Genomic DNA, 15,960 nt, shown 5'->3' with positions numbered 1-15,960 from the left:
ATCAGAGTCATTTTGTAGCAATATCAATTTAATTCTGTAAGTCGGAAACTTTATTTCGTAGAAAACTTGTAAGCATTGGGCAAGATACTTCACAATTACTTTTGAAAAATGGAGTGGACAGATAAAAAACTATTATAAAATTTGTTTTTTCTCTTTTTTTTCTCCTTTATAGCTAAGACTTTGGTATGCAGCTTGAAAAAAAACTTTCAACATTAATCATTTCGGGAGTACAAAGTAACTATTTTCAATTATTCACTTTATTAAGACACACGAAGAGATCAATTTTAATTGGTTTAAACATATTTAAAATGGCAACCGGCATCACCATTTTTTAAATCTCAATTGTAGAACTACTAAAATAATTTTTTTTGAGAATATGGAAGTATAAATTAATTTATTTCGCAAAATAATAGGAGCATCGCATAAGCGAATCAACTTGCAAATGTGTTAACTCCCATCTTCTGTTCTTATCAGATTTGAAGATTGTTATTTACGACAGTACCAAATCTTCTGTCAAGGACCTTTTTTGTCATAACCTAGTTTTTCTTCACCTGTCACATACGTTTTTGGTTTTTTTTTTCACCAACTTTTTAAAACTGCCATGCTCTGTAGTCTTTGAGTCCAACGAACCCCTAATCTTCGCTTTTTCTACTTCCTTTCCTCGAACTTTTTATTGATAAAAATGTATGTTCTCTCTTTATCTATCTCACTTTCTCAATTTCCACATATGCTATCAGTTTCATCGGCTCGTTTACTTCACAAACAATTTTTCGTTTGCTCTTCGCGAAATGCGAGCCATCAAAACATTTCTCGCATTTTTCTCTCTACTCTCTTACCTCTTCCTCTTGTGATCAAGTCCCGCCTTTTTTAAACGTATAAAATGAATGATCGGGAAGAAGAGGAACATTGCCAACTTGATTTTCAATAGTTACTGTTTTTATTTCATTGAGATTGTGCTAAAGTTGTGTGTTTCTGTTTTCAAATTGGTTGTTTTTATTCTGCGGTGATTGTTGTGTAACTAACTAACCCACACTGTTTTAACTTAAGTTTTGCACATTACTGGAGTGTTTTTGGGAATGGTGGTTTTTTGTTATAAATTATATACGACAAATTTCTTTGTAATTTCGGATGAAAATGAGACAGTGTAAAACAGTCGGTTCAGTTGCCAACAATTTACAGCGGTACAAAAACACCAATTCAAGCAATCATGAATTCATTTGTCATTCTTGCTATTGTTTTAGCCATCGTTAACGCCATGCCAGTTGAACAAGACGGACTTACCGGAGGACGCGGAGTCCCACATCCAAGTGAGTTTCTTATCATGGTGTTCTGAATTAAGTTTCCATTATATTATAGACTCTGCTGCTGGACAAGCTCTTTCCGGAAAGACCGGAGGATCTTCCGTTCCACATCCAAGTGAGTTTTCGTTTTAATTGGTTATGGGCATTTTTAGTTTTGAATTTGTTTTTTTTTAACTTTGTGTTTCAGATTCTGCTGCTGGACAAGCCCTTTCCGGAGGAATGACCGGAGGATCTGCTGTTCCACATCCAAGTAAGCTTTCTGGTCCTTGAATTTCAAATTTTTTTGATAACTTTTCTCACAAATAATTCATTTTAAGACTCTGCCGCTGGACAGGAACTTACCAACAAAAATCTTGAGGAGAAAAGCGTCTTGGAAGGGGGAACCCAGGTCAAGCCATGGCTCAAGAACCAACCAGACCTTGCCAACATCCGCGAGCAAAACCACCAGTAAATAATTTGTTCAATGAACATTGTAAAATTGTTAAATGTATATCCTAATTGTATTTTCATTATTGACACGGACATTATGTATCAATAAATATTTTCAAAGCAATTTGAGATTGGATTTGGAATTATTCAGATATATAATTTTTTCGTTCATTATGGACATGTGTAGTTGTAAAACATGTCTAATACGACTACAGGAAAATTATTATTTTCTGATTAGTTTTGCATATTGGTTCACAGCGGCCATTATTCAAATACAAATTCTGAAAATGAATTCTCCAAAAGTTTTTACGTACACACAACTTTTTTCGAACTAGCGATAGAAAGTTAAAGCGCTTATCAAACATTAAGATGGCGCTTCGTTTTGAACACTAAAATAGAAAATAGAAACTGCAGATCACAAAAATTCGAAAATTTTGGAATTGTTTAGTTGCCAATAGTAAGTAAATTTGTAAATTTCATTCGGGGATTCTATCTGATTACATTCAAATTAGAGAAAACATTTATAAAAAATATTACTGCTTTTTTTTTGGTTTTTTTAGAATACGAAAAAACACAAACCTAAATGAAAAATAAAGTTGCTGGTAAAAAATGCTTGTTGTCGACTTGGAAGTTGTTTATATATTTGGTTAATTTTATAAGCTTTAATAATTATATATGAAAAATTTTTACAATTCAAACTGTAATCCATATATATTTTCCGTGTGGTATGAAAAATTATACTATGTTCCGTCTTCCAAACTTCAAAATGGGAACAATGAAGTAGAATAAGAATGCATGTGCACTCAAATGGCCTCATTCGTAAGGCTTCGAAAGTCTCTCGCGCACGAAAAAAAACAAACTTTGATGTGCGCCGAAACCAACACCAACCAAGCCAAAAAATGTGGTGTCGTTTTTCTCAATTTGTCATTTTCTGTTCATTTTTTTTTGCTTTCTTTTTCTTTATCTTTTCTTGCGCTTTTCTGCCATTTAGAAGCTGTGCACGGAACTGGAAGTCAGCGATATATGTTATCAAGTTTCACTGGGCGACAAATTCAATCTACTTCTATCTCTATCCTTTCCCCATGTAAGCCTTGAGTTCCCTTCTATTGAATTTACACGATGCCTTTTGTGTAAAGCTGATGCCGCCTGCTATTCTGTTGCAAAATTCGGATTAGGATTTTAGTTTATTTCCGTTTCATTTTGCAGCAAATGATCTCCGTTCGGGTCTTCTGAGTGATTTTAAAAAGAATGGAAACACAGAAAAAGGTACTTTTTCATTCTTTCGTTGCGAGTACTTGTCTTGAAATATCTTCATCTTCTCAAGTGTGTAGGACTCGGGTATGCATGACAACTGTGTCTTTTCTTATGAATATAGTTCGTATTTTACTTAGTTTTGTTTATTTCCAACTAAAATGGTGTACGCTTTAAACGACGTGAGTTTCCTATTTATAATTGTTTTAAAAAGCTCATAAAATGTTTCCCATTTTTAAAAGTTATAAACTGATTCAATCTCTGACAGAATAAACAATCAATTTGAACAGTTTGTTGCTGTTTTTTTTTTCAAATAAAATGGTGTCTTCAAACTTCTAAACGGAGTATGTTTTTGTTGTGCTCAGTCGCTGTGTATGGCTTCTGACCTTATAACCATTTTATGTTTGATTGCAGGTTTTACCACCAAAATTGCAAGAAGAGCGAAGGAGGCTGTTAGAGTCAGGTTTGTCATAACAATTTATAATTACAATATTAGTCTTGGTCTGCTATACGAAAATTATCAGTGTTTGTTATGCGATACTAATATTCAAGAGCTTCACAGTAAAACACATCTGTGTCCCCTGTGTGAAAGTAATAACAAACTTCATACTTCTGTTCTAAGAACTGGTGCTCACTGGCTCGAATTAAACAAGGCTTAACCTCGAAATATAAGAATAAGTAGGAAACAGCTCGCGCGTGCTCCATTCATAAATACAAATGAGGTATTGATGACGCTGCCGGACAGATTCCAAAAACAATAAAATCTTTTGGGAGCCTTCCTGAGCTCCTTTTTCTAAATGAAATTTTGGTTTTCATTTCGATAGCTGCAGATAAGTCCATATTTATATCGAGGCAAATATAGTTTTTATTCCGTTTCCACCTCCTCACATTCACTGACTGGCTCTGTTTATTCTGAACTGACTGACAACATTCTCAACTAAAGTTGATCGAATCGTTCTCGTTTTACTCCGTTCAACTTCAGAAATGCCGTATGTTCCGTTTCTGTGTAAGTTATTCACCAAGTAATTGCTACTAACATAGTGTTTTCCTGATAGTCAATAATTGTATTTAATATTTTCAAAAATCATCTTTCTGAAAACTGAAGAATGCAGAGAAAGTTTAAGTTTTCTATTCAAAATTTCTAGTTCAATTTTGTCTTCTAAACTTTTGAATTAGAGGTGAGCTTATCTATCTTCAATCTTCATCAAAAATGAAAATATTTCAATATTAAAAAAAAAAATTACTTGTATGAAATTAACATTTATTTTTAATGGAAAACTTGAAAAAAACAATTCCAAAACTGCCTTAAAATTGTCATATGTGGCAACAACTTTCAACCAGTTTTAAAAATCTTTCTTGGCGCTTTTAATGAAATTAAATTAAACTTTATGAAATTAAATTTTTAAATTTATAAAATATTTTTTTCTGAATACATATATGAAACCGCTTTTTCAGTGCTGAAGAAGCTGTGCTCAAAATTGTTTTGTTTTCGAGAAAATTTCTACCAAAGGCCCTCTGATTGTTACTCAAAACTGACCACTTGAAAAAAATAAATGCAATTTGCAAGGGATAATTAACAAGGAAATACCCAGGTTCTCATGCTTGGAAAGCCACAAAAAAGAAAACAAATGACCGACAGAGGGAAATAGAGACGAAAAACTACTACTTTGAGTCAAGTTCCTTCAACATTTTCCCTTATTGGCCCGTTTATTTTTTTAACATTTTGAAATGTCTGATGACATCCAGTATACTGGTCTACGTAGAATTCCATCAATGTCAAATATGAGTGATCAGGATGTAGATGGTGAGCACACAAACTCTTTCTAATTTTGAATTCTATAAAAAATTATAACAAAAGTTTCAACATCCGTCGTTCCTTTCATCATATTCCTTTTCATGCCCTCAAGCATTATGAGTCTGACTGAAAAACGTGAATTTTGAAACATGTCCGGTCTGAATGAAACTGCGACGACAACACCGCAAATGATGAAATTTTTCTAATTGAGAGTGCTCTTTTCCACTCCGTGAGCACATCCAAATACGCGCATCTTGGTTAATGAAACAAATTGGCTTTGCCATTCTGAAAAAGCGTTTCCTCAATTTATTTCTCGGTTTCTGATTTCACTGTTCAGATGGATGATATCTACGAAGAATATTTTGATAACGATGGTAGGCAAACTTTGGAAAACTAGAAATGTCCAACTTGTTGAGAGAATATAACGAAAAATTTTTATCAGCATATTCCATGTTAATTGGTGATTTTATAGGAAATTCCTTTTTTTTGATTACTGCATAATTAATGATTAACAATTCAGAACTACAGCTAGTGGAATGGCCTATGTAATATAATAATTTTGCTCTCAACATAGTTCTATAGCAGAGTATTATAGCGTCAGAATAAAATGCAATTCTGTATCACAAAAGCGTAAAAGCCGATTCGCTGAAAATACTCGCAAATAAAAAAAAGTGTTATTTCAGTTTGGCATTTCACCGAGACCAATAAATTAAAAATAACTGCTGTAATTTACTTAATCGTGTTTTCACCTTATTCGAAAATTGAAAAACACTCTAAAGCAAAAACTAGCTTTGAATAAGATTGGTTAACATAGCTCGGCAAGCTCAATATTCTGGTATTTGTAGCAGTATAATATTGGCATCGACAAAGCTAGTGAATATATTTATTTAAAAAATGTCTTTTTCACATCATTTATTATTATTTTTCAGACATTGCCCGTACTGATTCGGAGGCAGAAGGCACCGTGTACAAAAACTCATATGCTTCGCTGATGAACGAGCTGCAACCAACAACTTCTTTCGATGATTTCAAGCAGTCGATTACTCAACTCACGGACATTTTCCGTGCAGATCCGTAAGTTTTATCCATTCTGAGAGTTTCATACTTGTCCGTTGAAAATTAGAAAAAATATTTATTTCGAGACAACGCATGTGATTTGAAAATTCTAAATCCTACTGGACGGATTAGACATAAGAGGAGTGAGGCTCAAATTAGAGAAGAAGAAGAAGACTCAGATACATTTCTTTTGCATATGCTCTTTGTATGAACTAGTATCATCTTCTATTCTGTTACATTTTTGCTGTGACAGATGAAAAGAGCAGTAGTGGGGTTAATTGAAATTTCGCTTGACGAATACGGAATTTCTGAGTTTTATTCTTCATTCTAACTATCTTATTGGTCATAAGTTTTGCCTACTTAAAAAGTTGAGAAATTGCAGTTCATAAAAGCTTTCCATATGGCGGAAGGCTCTTCGTTTTAAACACGCTAAGATTCTTTAACTATTAAAACTTCAAGTTCCAAGATAACTTGGAGCAATAAAAAAGAATAAAATATGTGCGAGAATTAAGTTGAAAAGCTGCATTGATTCATTGATTCATTCATTCTTCTGATGCTTCTTCTTCTTTCTTTTTTCTTTCGGGATGACTTCTGCCACAAACACATCTTTTTCTTCATCTTTGTTGTTGCTCGTGCCCCTTGGGGAAGTTTTCATGAATCTAGCGGATTTTACTTTTTTCATATCCATTCTTTCATTATCTGAACATATCTAACGTACTACATTATCTCTTGTGACCCTTCTCGTCTTGTGTGGACATCTAGAATCCATTCATGTTGTCTATTCCATGCCACAATTATTATGCATTCAGGGTGAAGACGGGGTCGAGCATCTAGAGAATTTCCCTTTTTGGAGTTTTTTCCTTTTTTTGTTGAGAAGTTGAAGTACTTTAAAAGAACATTAACTCAGTATTTTGGAAGAAAAATGTAACATTTCTGCACTATTAATATTTATTTTTTTGGTATCAGATTTTAGAACTATCATGTCATCAAATTTAACAAAAAAAAAGTTTTAAAAAGTAACTTTTTAAATGATTTCAGTTGTAAGTCCTGAATACAATTAAACATTTCACAACTTGTGAATGTATCATGTGCCAGAAGTTAACATTTCCAAACGTTAATTGACCTCACACGCATCTGTTCATAGAATCACTTCCTTAAACAACCCAAACGAAGCTTCAATAATTAGCTCAATTTCATGCTCCACTAGTTTTTCTCGGATTTCCAACACACTTGAGATTTTTGTTTTGTTTCTGTTATTTCATTTCAGTATATTTTCTCTAAGGACAACTCTTAAGTATTAAAAAATATATAAAAACAAGCATAGTATTGTTTTTATGTTATTACTTAATTTGTGGAGAAATACTGCTTTCAAAAAACCGGAACTCATGTTCACTTCATAACTTTTTGAAGAGTGGGCTTTTTTCATCTGTTGGGTTGTAAAGTGAAACTTTCAACTTCTTCCTGCAGAGAGAGAGCATATCAATATCCCACTTGTTTTTTGCCCTTTCGAAATCTCATTCGGCTCCTCTCAAAAGTTTCTTTGACTCAATATTTCGGGTATGCAATCATGGTTGGGATGTGCCCTCCGACACCCGAGAGACCAATAAGGAGAAACTAGTGAGTCAAAAAGATGAATACTTTCTTACTTGTTCTCTTTTTTCTCACCCTTATTTTCACTGATTTTTCCTGACGTTTGTTTTTCATAACAAGCTTCCTTTTTAGTACTGTTTTTTTTCCATTTAAAAGTTTTGTTAATATACTAACATGTAGATGCACGATGAGGACAACCAACTCGGTGAGCTCCTTGCAAGACGGAAAGCTTCACCCAATGGGATTTCACCAGCTCCAAGCACCCAGCAGATTCTTGAAGAAGTGTAATAGTTTTTTATGTGTTTACAACCTGTTGACTATCTCTAAATATCTCATGGAACATAGAACAGAGACGCGGGAAAATTTAATGACAAATCATGCGTAGAAGAAAAAAGTTCTAGAAGATAGAGAAAAAGTGTGAGCCCATAATTGAGCGCCGATTGACTCTGCTGTGCGCAGGCAGGTGGAACAAGGAATATGAGAAAAAGGTGTACATGTCCAAAACTATATCACTTTTTGTTTGCATTTTTCCTCTTTACCTGTGGATTCTAAACCGCCTTGCATCGTGCATTGTGCAAATAAAAGGCAATGAAAGACGTTATGGGCTGTTTATCTAAGTTTTGATTTTCATTCAATGAAAATTGGCTAAATTTCTGACTGCTACTTTACTCTATTCTTTGAATCTGATTTCCCACGAGTTCGCTGTCTCAAATGTCTTCAAATCACTTTGCTCATTTTCTTTACGAGTGACTCACTTGACGTGTCTTATCGAATCAATACAATTGATTACGCGTTGCAAAAATGTCGGACGACACAAATAACAGAACTGACCGATGCACCATGAAGCATCGAGAGCGGCGAGTTGATAGTTGTCATTCATTGCCATCCGATTATAGAATACCAAATAAACATGTGTAAGTTAAAATGAATTAAATAATGATTTCGAAAAAAAACTTACTTTTTTAAAAGTTGAACGAATTTACATACCTGGCAAAAAATAAAGCATTACTTTGTTTTTTCATAGTCAAGGAATTTGCATAAAAATCAAAAAATCACAAAAGTCAAGTCAAATTTTGTTCAGTTTCTGTACACTTTTGTTAATGTAGCAAAAAATATTATTCATTGTTTTAAATAATCACAATGATCGCAAAAAAACCATTTAAAAAACCTAATTTCTCCTAAAATTGAGAACTTCCTGGCACGTGCGTTTTTCGATATGTAAATCAAATATGTCAAAAGAAATAAGTAATTGCGTGTAATTGAATTACCGTTTAATTGTAGATTTCTTTTTCTGAAAAGCAAGTTTTCACGCAACTCATTAACAATAGCCTGACTCCTCCGTCTAAAAATGAATTGAAACCCCCCTATTTCTTTTGAGTACGTTAAAAAAGACATTGAGAGCACGTCTTCCTCCGTTTTGGCCACACATTTCTACTCATTTGCTGTACTCTTTTTTTTTGGCCGGAGTTAAAGCTAGTTGGAAGCATTTGGAGCTTTTCTTGGAATGTTATTCACTTTATTTCCGGACTTTTAGACTAAAATCGAAAATGAGCAGATTTAGAGCGACAGTTAGAAAAACATTGTGAGTTTTCCAGCTTGAATTTTATGCATCGCAATAAAGTCCAAAGAGTATGAATTCTTGAGCATTCCCAAAGTGAACTAAATTTTTTTTTGAAAAAAGCATCCTATAAAAAATTGACGAAGAGCTCCTTCTTTTTGCTCTTCCGTTTTTCGTTACTACATTCGTCTTTTCTGAGCTCTTTTCGCTTCTGAGCACACATGCTCTAGAAAATTGTCTCTGTGAAAAAAGAAAGAAAACACCTTCCAAGGCAAGAAATGGGGTAGGTTTATCAGATTACTACTGGAAGAAAAAATTGGTGCTGTGGTTGTGGTAACACTATTGTTTTTCTCAGTATTTCTGTCTTTTATTCCAATTTATTTTCAGTGCTCGGATGCAGTATGGCGAAAAAAAGAACATCAAGCACAAACTTCAGCAATGGTTCATAGAAAACCCCAGTATCAGTGAGTTTCAATTTTCAAATAAAAATAATAAAATAATAAGGGCAAAATCTTGTTCAGGTGCTCGAATAAGATCCTGCAATGTGTTGATCAAACTATTAACATGTATATTATATTGTATTCGTGTCGTCAATGACGAAAGATCATATCCTGATGACTTTCCATTTTCGGAAGAAGAAGCTGGAAAACAAGATGTCACACTTTAGTGAGTCGATTTTTTTCTGAAATTTTGAAAAGAAAATTTTGAAAATTTTTTAAATTAAATGTTTGAAAAATTACATTCAACATTCGGTGTTAAGGACCCCAATTTTCCACTAATTGAATGATTTAGAAAAGTATCATTCCAAGTTTAGAAAAAAAGTAATTATAGTTTTCAAACATTTCAATATAGATTCTTCTTCACACATGTACGTTTATGATACCTTTTTTTTAAACTGAATTTATTCAGCATACCTGTATATCAAAAAAGTTAAATTTCAGTTTATGCAGTTATTACAAAATAATTAAAATGAATACTAATTAGTAGAAAATTGAGAATAACTTTGTTCAGAATTTATATCTCGCCAGAAAATTGAAAACAACATTTTCAGTAAATACTTACTATGGGTAGACTTCGATTTCAAAATTTGGTTTCTACAAACAATGTTTGCTTGCATTAGTATGGTTTACACTATTTTGGTGTTTTATCTCAGTTATTCGGTAAGTCGTTTCAAAACACTACTTTACAAAAAGCACATTTTAATTTCAGGGAAGTGTAGTTAGACTGCTCATCAATATTCATTTCTTACTGGAACTCATCACAAGTTTCCCATTCATAATATCGGTTTGTTATTTTATTTTATCAACGAACAATTAATCATTAATTTTTTTCTGATTTTTATTCCCAGCTTAACCTACTTATACGTTCCGGTGTTTCTCAACTGCTGGCTTGCCAAAGGTGCTCTTCAAGCTATGATGGTGAGGCATTGCCTACTGGGAAGTGTCAAAGTTCATTATTTTTTCAGAACGATCTCAATAGAAAATCTTTTATAAGCTCCTCTGCTCTATTTCGTCAACTTTTACTCTTGTTCTCAGTTCTGGCTTGCCTCATTTTTACCGGAATGTGTAGCATTGAACATTTGCAACGTGCTCGTGGAAAAAGAATTGATCTCTTCACATCTTTCTACTTTGTAATGGTCACATTCTCTACAGTTGGCTATGGTGACTGGTATCCAGACTATTGGGCTTCACAATTATGCGTTGTCATTTTGATTTGCGTTGCATTGGGATTGATTCCAAAACAACTAGACGAACTGGGACAAACATGGTCTGAACGTCAGAAATCTGGAACTGACTTTAGTAGTTGGAATGGAGTGGAATCTCATGTTGTTGTGACAATCACTACTTTGGAAGTTGAATTCATTCGTGATTTCTTGGAAGAATTCTACGCCCACCCCGAAAACCAGGTATTTCAGTAACACACCAGTTCTAAAATAATTTTTGTTCTTCAGAGAATTCAAATTGTTTTGTTGTCGCCAGCTGAATTAGACAACCAGACACGAATGCTTTTGAAAATTCCTCTTTGGAATAACCGGGTTCATTACGTTCGTGGAAGCTCTTTAAGAGATGAAGACTTGGAGAGGTTTCAATTTTTGTTTTCGTTCTTCCGTCGGTAATTGAATTTTCAGAGCCAACGTAGCAACATCAAAAGCTTGCTTCATTTTGTCTGCAAGACATGTCAACAGAAAAGTGGCCACAGATGAACACACAATTCTTCGGTCATGGGCTATTAAAGATTTTGCTCCAAATGTCAAGCAATACGTGCAAATATTCAGAGCAGAAACCAAGATGCATATTGAGCACGCAGGTATGACTCCACGAAGAAAACTTATTCAAAATAGAGAAAAATAGGTTCAAAATTAGCAGTATTTCTTTAAACTTTAAACGATTCTTACTACTTTCTCGATGATTACATACATTCTTTCAGAAGTCTTAATTTGTGAGGATGAATTTAAATACGCTCTACTTGCAAACAATTGCATCTGCCCGGGAATTTCTACTTTCATCACACTTTTAATGCACACCTCTCGTGGAGAGTACGTTTATTTAATTTCGTATAAAATCTTTAATGATGTCATCATTCTAGGGAAGGCCAGAAATCTACCGAACCGTGGCACAAAGTCTATGGATTTCATTCTGGAAACGAAATGTACCAGATTAAAGTTCAAGACAGCAAATTTTTCTGTGAGTATGTCGGAAAGTCATTTAGCAGCACAAGTTTCCACGCGCATAAAGAGTTAGTTGATCACTTATTTGCAACTTCAGCATTTTCTTTTTCAGATACGGAATCGGTTTGATTGCCGTTTCTCCGGATGGGGACACTTCACGTATGAAGTTAAACCCAGGATCTTCTCACATCATTCAGCCAACTGATACAGTTTATTATATGGGATTGACCAATGAAGAGTCACTGACAGACTTTAGAAAAGGCATCCGAAGCCAGCAAAAACGTGCAAATGTTGCATCAACTATTGCAAATATTGGAACGGTAGCTGTAGATGTACCAAGATCTGACAAAACCGAGTTAGTTGGCAGAAAAAAGAAGAAGAGGAAGGAAAAGGCTGCAGATGAGATCCACTTAATTGAAGTTGGAGAACATGTTCAATCTAGTCGTCGCCCGTCAATTGCAATGGTTACTGAGGGGAAAATTGACAGCTCGTCCGATTCTGATCAAGAAGAGATTTGCGACAAATGCCGTGGACCTTGCATACAACATAAACTTCAGCGTACTTACCCACAAGTGAGAACATACATTGGAACATCTAATACTGTGTGCCACATGATGAAAGAGCGTCGGTCGCTTTGCTGTCTAAAGCTTGATGAAAAATGTGCTCATAAATCTGCTACTTCTGCGCATGAGTACCAATGGAGAAATCGGCCAATTATTCTTGCGGCGGATAGAACCAGCAGTGGCATGTACAATTTAGTTATTCCTCTTCGAGCATACTACAGACCAGTGCATGATTTACATCCGATCATCATTCTTTTGGAGTTGGAAGAGCAAGATTCGTTGAATGATGCATTTTTGGATGCAATCTCATATTTCCCAGATGTTTATTGGATGAAGGGAAAAGTTGGAAAGTAAGTGAATGTTTTTATAAATTTAATTCAACAATACATGAAATAAATTATCTATTATTGTTGGGTATCAACGTGTATTGACCCACGACGTGGCTAAGAAGATCGTACAACGTGAACTCTGTGAACTAACTTATTTATTCCTTAGTTTAATGTAATAATAAACTACTCGTCTTTGAATTTCGGATGTCTGGCGGGAGTTGCAGTGATGACCAATTATCATGTTCATTAATATGTTCGTCAATAAGTATACATCATCTTACAGTTTGGATTGCCTTCTCCGAGCTGGTGTAAGCAGTGCGGAGCATGTGGTTGTTGTCAAGGAGACAGCTGTAATGGCAGAGGAGCATACTGCAGATTGTAACACAATTATCACAGTTCAAAAGATTCATCGAATGTTCCCAAGACTTCGAATGATCACTGAATTGACGCATGCGACAAACATGCGATTCGTGCAGTTCAATCCACATAATGCTTATTCATTGGCTCAATCCAGATTTGAAAAAAAGGAACGAAAACGTGGCTCTCATATGCCGTTCATGTTCCGACTACCATTTGCACAAGGAGGTGTTTTTAGTGCTAACATGCTGGATAGATTACTTTATCAGGTTAATTTTTTAATTTCCGCATATTCAAACGTAATATATTCAGGCTATTATCAAACCGTTTGTGGTTGATCTAGTCAGACTTCTTCTTGGAATTGATCAACATAGTGATGGCGGATATTTAACTTCGGTACAATCAAACTAATTGCAGTGAACCTTCATGTGATAAATATTTCAGTTTGTTATCACATCGGATGACTTATGGATTCGGAATTATGGACGATTGTATCAAAAACTATGCTCCTCTGTGGCTGATATTCCTATCGGTATTTTCAGAACCAAAAAGATGGACACTAAGACGGTAAACACAAATCTGCTCAGTATCGACTAATTGTTTTTTTTTTTAATATTTTCAGGTATCCCTTGATCTTCAAGAACAATGCAAAGATTTTGAAAACACTGAAATGGGAAGAAACAAAGATATGTATGATCATGTGAAAAATCGAATGAGACTTCTTAATATAAAAGACACTCATACTTGTAAGTTTTATTCGGAATTAGTTTTCTATTTTTAAACCCTTTCTAGTCAATTGGAAATATGCTAGCCGGTGCAGATCAACAGGTATAAGCCGAAGAGTGGTGTGAACCAGCAGACAAAATAAAATTAGAAAACTTACTTTAATACTTACTATTTACTTTTATTTCATTTCATAATAAGGTTGAAGATTCTTTAAGTTTAATTCTAATTGCTTCAGTGTGATCATTTTTCTTGGTGCGGTTAGACGTGGTGAACTGTATTTTAAATTTCAGTGCTCGAAGGAAGCGATGAAAAGTCGCAAATCTCATATGTCATCATCAATCCTGCTCAAGATTTGGAACTAGAGTCCGGAGATATTGTGTACGATTTTAAATTCTATTTCAGATGAATTTTTGATCAAGAACTCATAAATGAACTTTCAGCTACGTAATCAGAAGTCCAATCCGGAAAGATGCAACCAACGCAAGAATTAACCCAAGAAGGGGTCTAAGACGCAGTAAAAATGTTAGTGAAACCATCGATTCAACAAATCAAGTCCCAACAATTGTCATTGATGAGAATAATTTGTAAACTTGCGTTTTTTGTACAATGCCCAACACAACGAAAAGTTGAATTTGCTGGAATATTTGCTCGTGTTTTAAAAATGAATATTTTTGTAATTTTATTTGTCGTAACATGATTCAAAATTAAATTTGTAGCGCTATACAAACAAACGGATTAAATGCTGAACGTTTGCCGGGCATCCTGTCACTGGACATCTGAAATTTTTCTCAAATAATTGATAGTTTAAAATAAAGAAAACTCACTTGTTATAAGTGTTTACGTATTGGTTGATACATGTGTAGCAGAATACATATCCAGATACAAAAAGCGCAGTATCATTAACTCTTTTCTTCAAACAAATTGGGCATTTATTGGTGTCCAAACTCAAAATTTCCGATTCAGATATGATCATTTTGTGTGGAGGTGAAGGAATAGCTCCGTCAAGGCCAGTCTTTGTAAGTTTTGCCAAATCTGTGTTGTACATATAATCCAAAAACTGTACAAAGAAGAGCCCATAAGCAAAGAGCCTTGAAACGATTCCAGGTAGTCCCAAAATAAATCTCCAGATGCGATTGAAGAATCTTAAATGAATATGTTCGTTTAATGTTCCTCTAGAAATTTGATACCCAGTTTGGAGATGAAGAGGAACAGCATTGAAAGCTTCCAAGTCTTCTGGCGTAAGATGTTTCAGAATCACGCCTGAGAAGTAAAGCCATGGCGAGTGAATGGAGCTGCGGTTCAAAATGTATGCAAGTTGTAGAGCACTTTTCACTGCCTTAAGAGCTGTCTTGATGTATGGCCAAATGATCACAAACATTTTTTGACACTTTGCTTTCATGCCCTGGAATTATAAACGATATTTCAAATTTATTTGTCTATACATACATTAATTGATGACCAGCTTCTGCATTCGTAAACTTCCTTGAGCCTGTCATAAAGCTGATTCAATTTATTCTCTACATAAGGCCATCCGACTAATGTAATAAGCGACATTATTCTTTCCCTACCATCGTTCGGTGGATTTCCTGTGCCTGATGCTATTCGCTTCATAGAATAAAAGTTTTCCGTGAACGACGCTCCTGAAACACATTATCTTTAGGTGAAAAATTGGAATTAAAAAACGTACCATAGTTTCTCAAATAGTGGTTTTGCAAAATGAGATCGAATATGATGTAGTATTCATCAAAGTTTCGGTGAACCGAAAGAAATGTTTTTGGCTTGAAGAATGCTAGATACTGAAATGTTCAATTTCAAATATTCGTTTCACTTTTATTCTTAACATACTTTTACAAGATGCTGTAAAGCCGGTCTGATTGATGTTGCAAGATTTTCTTGAGCGATTATATCAAAAACCGATGGCTGCTTTTCTTCAGTTTTTGGAGAAATTGACGAAGCCAGCTGCGAGGCACGAATAGTCGTACTCATTATTTCCTAAATTTTTCAGTTAAAAATAAGAGGAAATTGTTGAGATTATACTCATTAAAATTTACAAATAAAACCAAAAAAAAGGAGAGATATGAAAATGATTGAACACGACCATCGATTGCCGGAGGAGCGAGGACACTGTCCGTATCATACTACGACGTAGTGTGTCCTTGTCTTATCACGATTAGATAGTAATTGAAATGTGGAGGGTTAGAATTGCAACAATGTAACCTTTGCTTTTCTTAACTGTAGATCTATTGATGCAAAATACAATGAAAATAACGACTCTTTAATAAATGCATGAATAATAAATAAATGGGATTTTCAATTATTTGTAGTGAGTTTTACGGT

General features: G+C 34.4%; 3 protein-coding genes and 1 non-coding gene across 19 annotated transcripts; 3 read left to right on the top strand and 1 right to left on the bottom strand.

The window, feature by feature from the left end:
• Window positions 1–1,177: 1,177 nt before the first annotated feature.
• F08B12.4 (uncharacterized protein) lies at window positions 1,178–1,856 on the top strand (the record flags this gene model as incomplete). 9 transcript variants are annotated; one of them, NM_001270222.5, is made up of 4 exons in its annotated part: window positions 1,208–1,307; window positions 1,357–1,416; window positions 1,489–1,551; window positions 1,619–1,855. In NM_001270222.5, the coding sequence occupies 4 exons, from the start codon at window positions 1,208–1,210 to the stop codon at window positions 1,750–1,752; spliced, it is 357 nt and encodes a 118-aa protein (NP_001257151.1). The 9 variants fall into 9 exon arrangements, with proteins under 9 accessions (NP_001368116.1, NP_001257150.1, NP_001257151.1 ...); NM_001381105.1 differs by having other exon boundaries at window positions 1,256–1,307; window positions 1,619–1,752; NM_001381103.2 differs by lacking the exon at window positions 1,357–1,416 and having other exon boundaries at window positions 1,178–1,307; window positions 1,619–1,856.
• A 1,122-nt stretch (window positions 1,857–2,978) lies between these two features.
• On the top strand, window positions 2,979–14,305 carry slo-2 (RCK N-terminal domain-containing protein; the record flags this gene model as incomplete). Of its 8 annotated transcripts, NM_001270215.3 has the most annotated exons (20): window positions 2,979–2,996; window positions 3,396–3,444; window positions 5,706–5,850; window positions 9,368–9,444; window positions 9,502–9,646; window positions 10,032–10,140; window positions 10,190–10,264; window positions 10,315–10,398; window positions 10,446–10,886; window positions 10,932–11,062; window positions 11,109–11,287; window positions 11,408–11,516; window positions 11,567–11,716; window positions 11,761–12,561; window positions 12,824–13,166; window positions 13,210–13,293; window positions 13,342–13,464; window positions 13,520–13,643; window positions 13,914–14,001; window positions 14,064–14,211. In NM_001270215.3, 20 exons carry the CDS (start codon window positions 2,979–2,981, stop codon window positions 14,209–14,211), a joined length of 3,423 nt encoding a protein of 1,140 aa, NP_001257144.1. The 8 variants fall into 8 exon arrangements, with proteins under 8 accessions (NP_001257144.1, NP_001257145.1, NP_001257146.1 ...); NM_001270216.3 differs by lacking the exons at window positions 2,979–2,996; window positions 3,396–3,444 and adding an exon at window positions 3,966–3,987; NM_001270217.4 differs by lacking the exons at window positions 2,979–2,996; window positions 3,396–3,444 and adding an exon at window positions 4,710–4,785.
• F08B12.10 lies at window positions 3,611–3,751 on the top strand. Its single transcript, NR_072122.1, has one exon. It is a non-coding gene; the product is annotated as an Unclassified non-coding RNA F08B12.10 (non-coding RNA).
• Window positions 14,291–15,617, bottom strand: prx-12 (Peroxisome assembly protein 12). The gene is made up of 6 exons (NM_001322631.4): window positions 15,469–15,617; window positions 15,311–15,419; window positions 15,070–15,263; window positions 14,811–15,025; window positions 14,448–14,765; window positions 14,291–14,399 (listed from the first exon to the last, which is right to left on the bottom strand). Exons 1-6 carry the CDS (start codon window positions 15,607–15,609, stop codon window positions 14,342–14,344), a joined length of 1,035 nt encoding a protein of 344 aa, NP_001309444.1. The 5' UTR covers window positions 15,610–15,617; the 3' UTR covers window positions 14,291–14,341.
• Between the last annotated feature and the right edge of the window lie 343 nt (window positions 15,618–15,960).

The sequence above is a fragment of the Caenorhabditis elegans genome, chromosome X (assembly GCF_000002985.6).
Source record: "Caenorhabditis elegans chromosome X".
NCBI classification, from domain to species: Eukaryota; Metazoa; Nematoda; class Chromadorea; order Rhabditida; family Rhabditidae; genus Caenorhabditis; species Caenorhabditis elegans.
The sequence above is the reverse complement of the archived record's forward strand: the minus strand, read 5'-3'. Positions and strand labels throughout refer to the sequence as shown.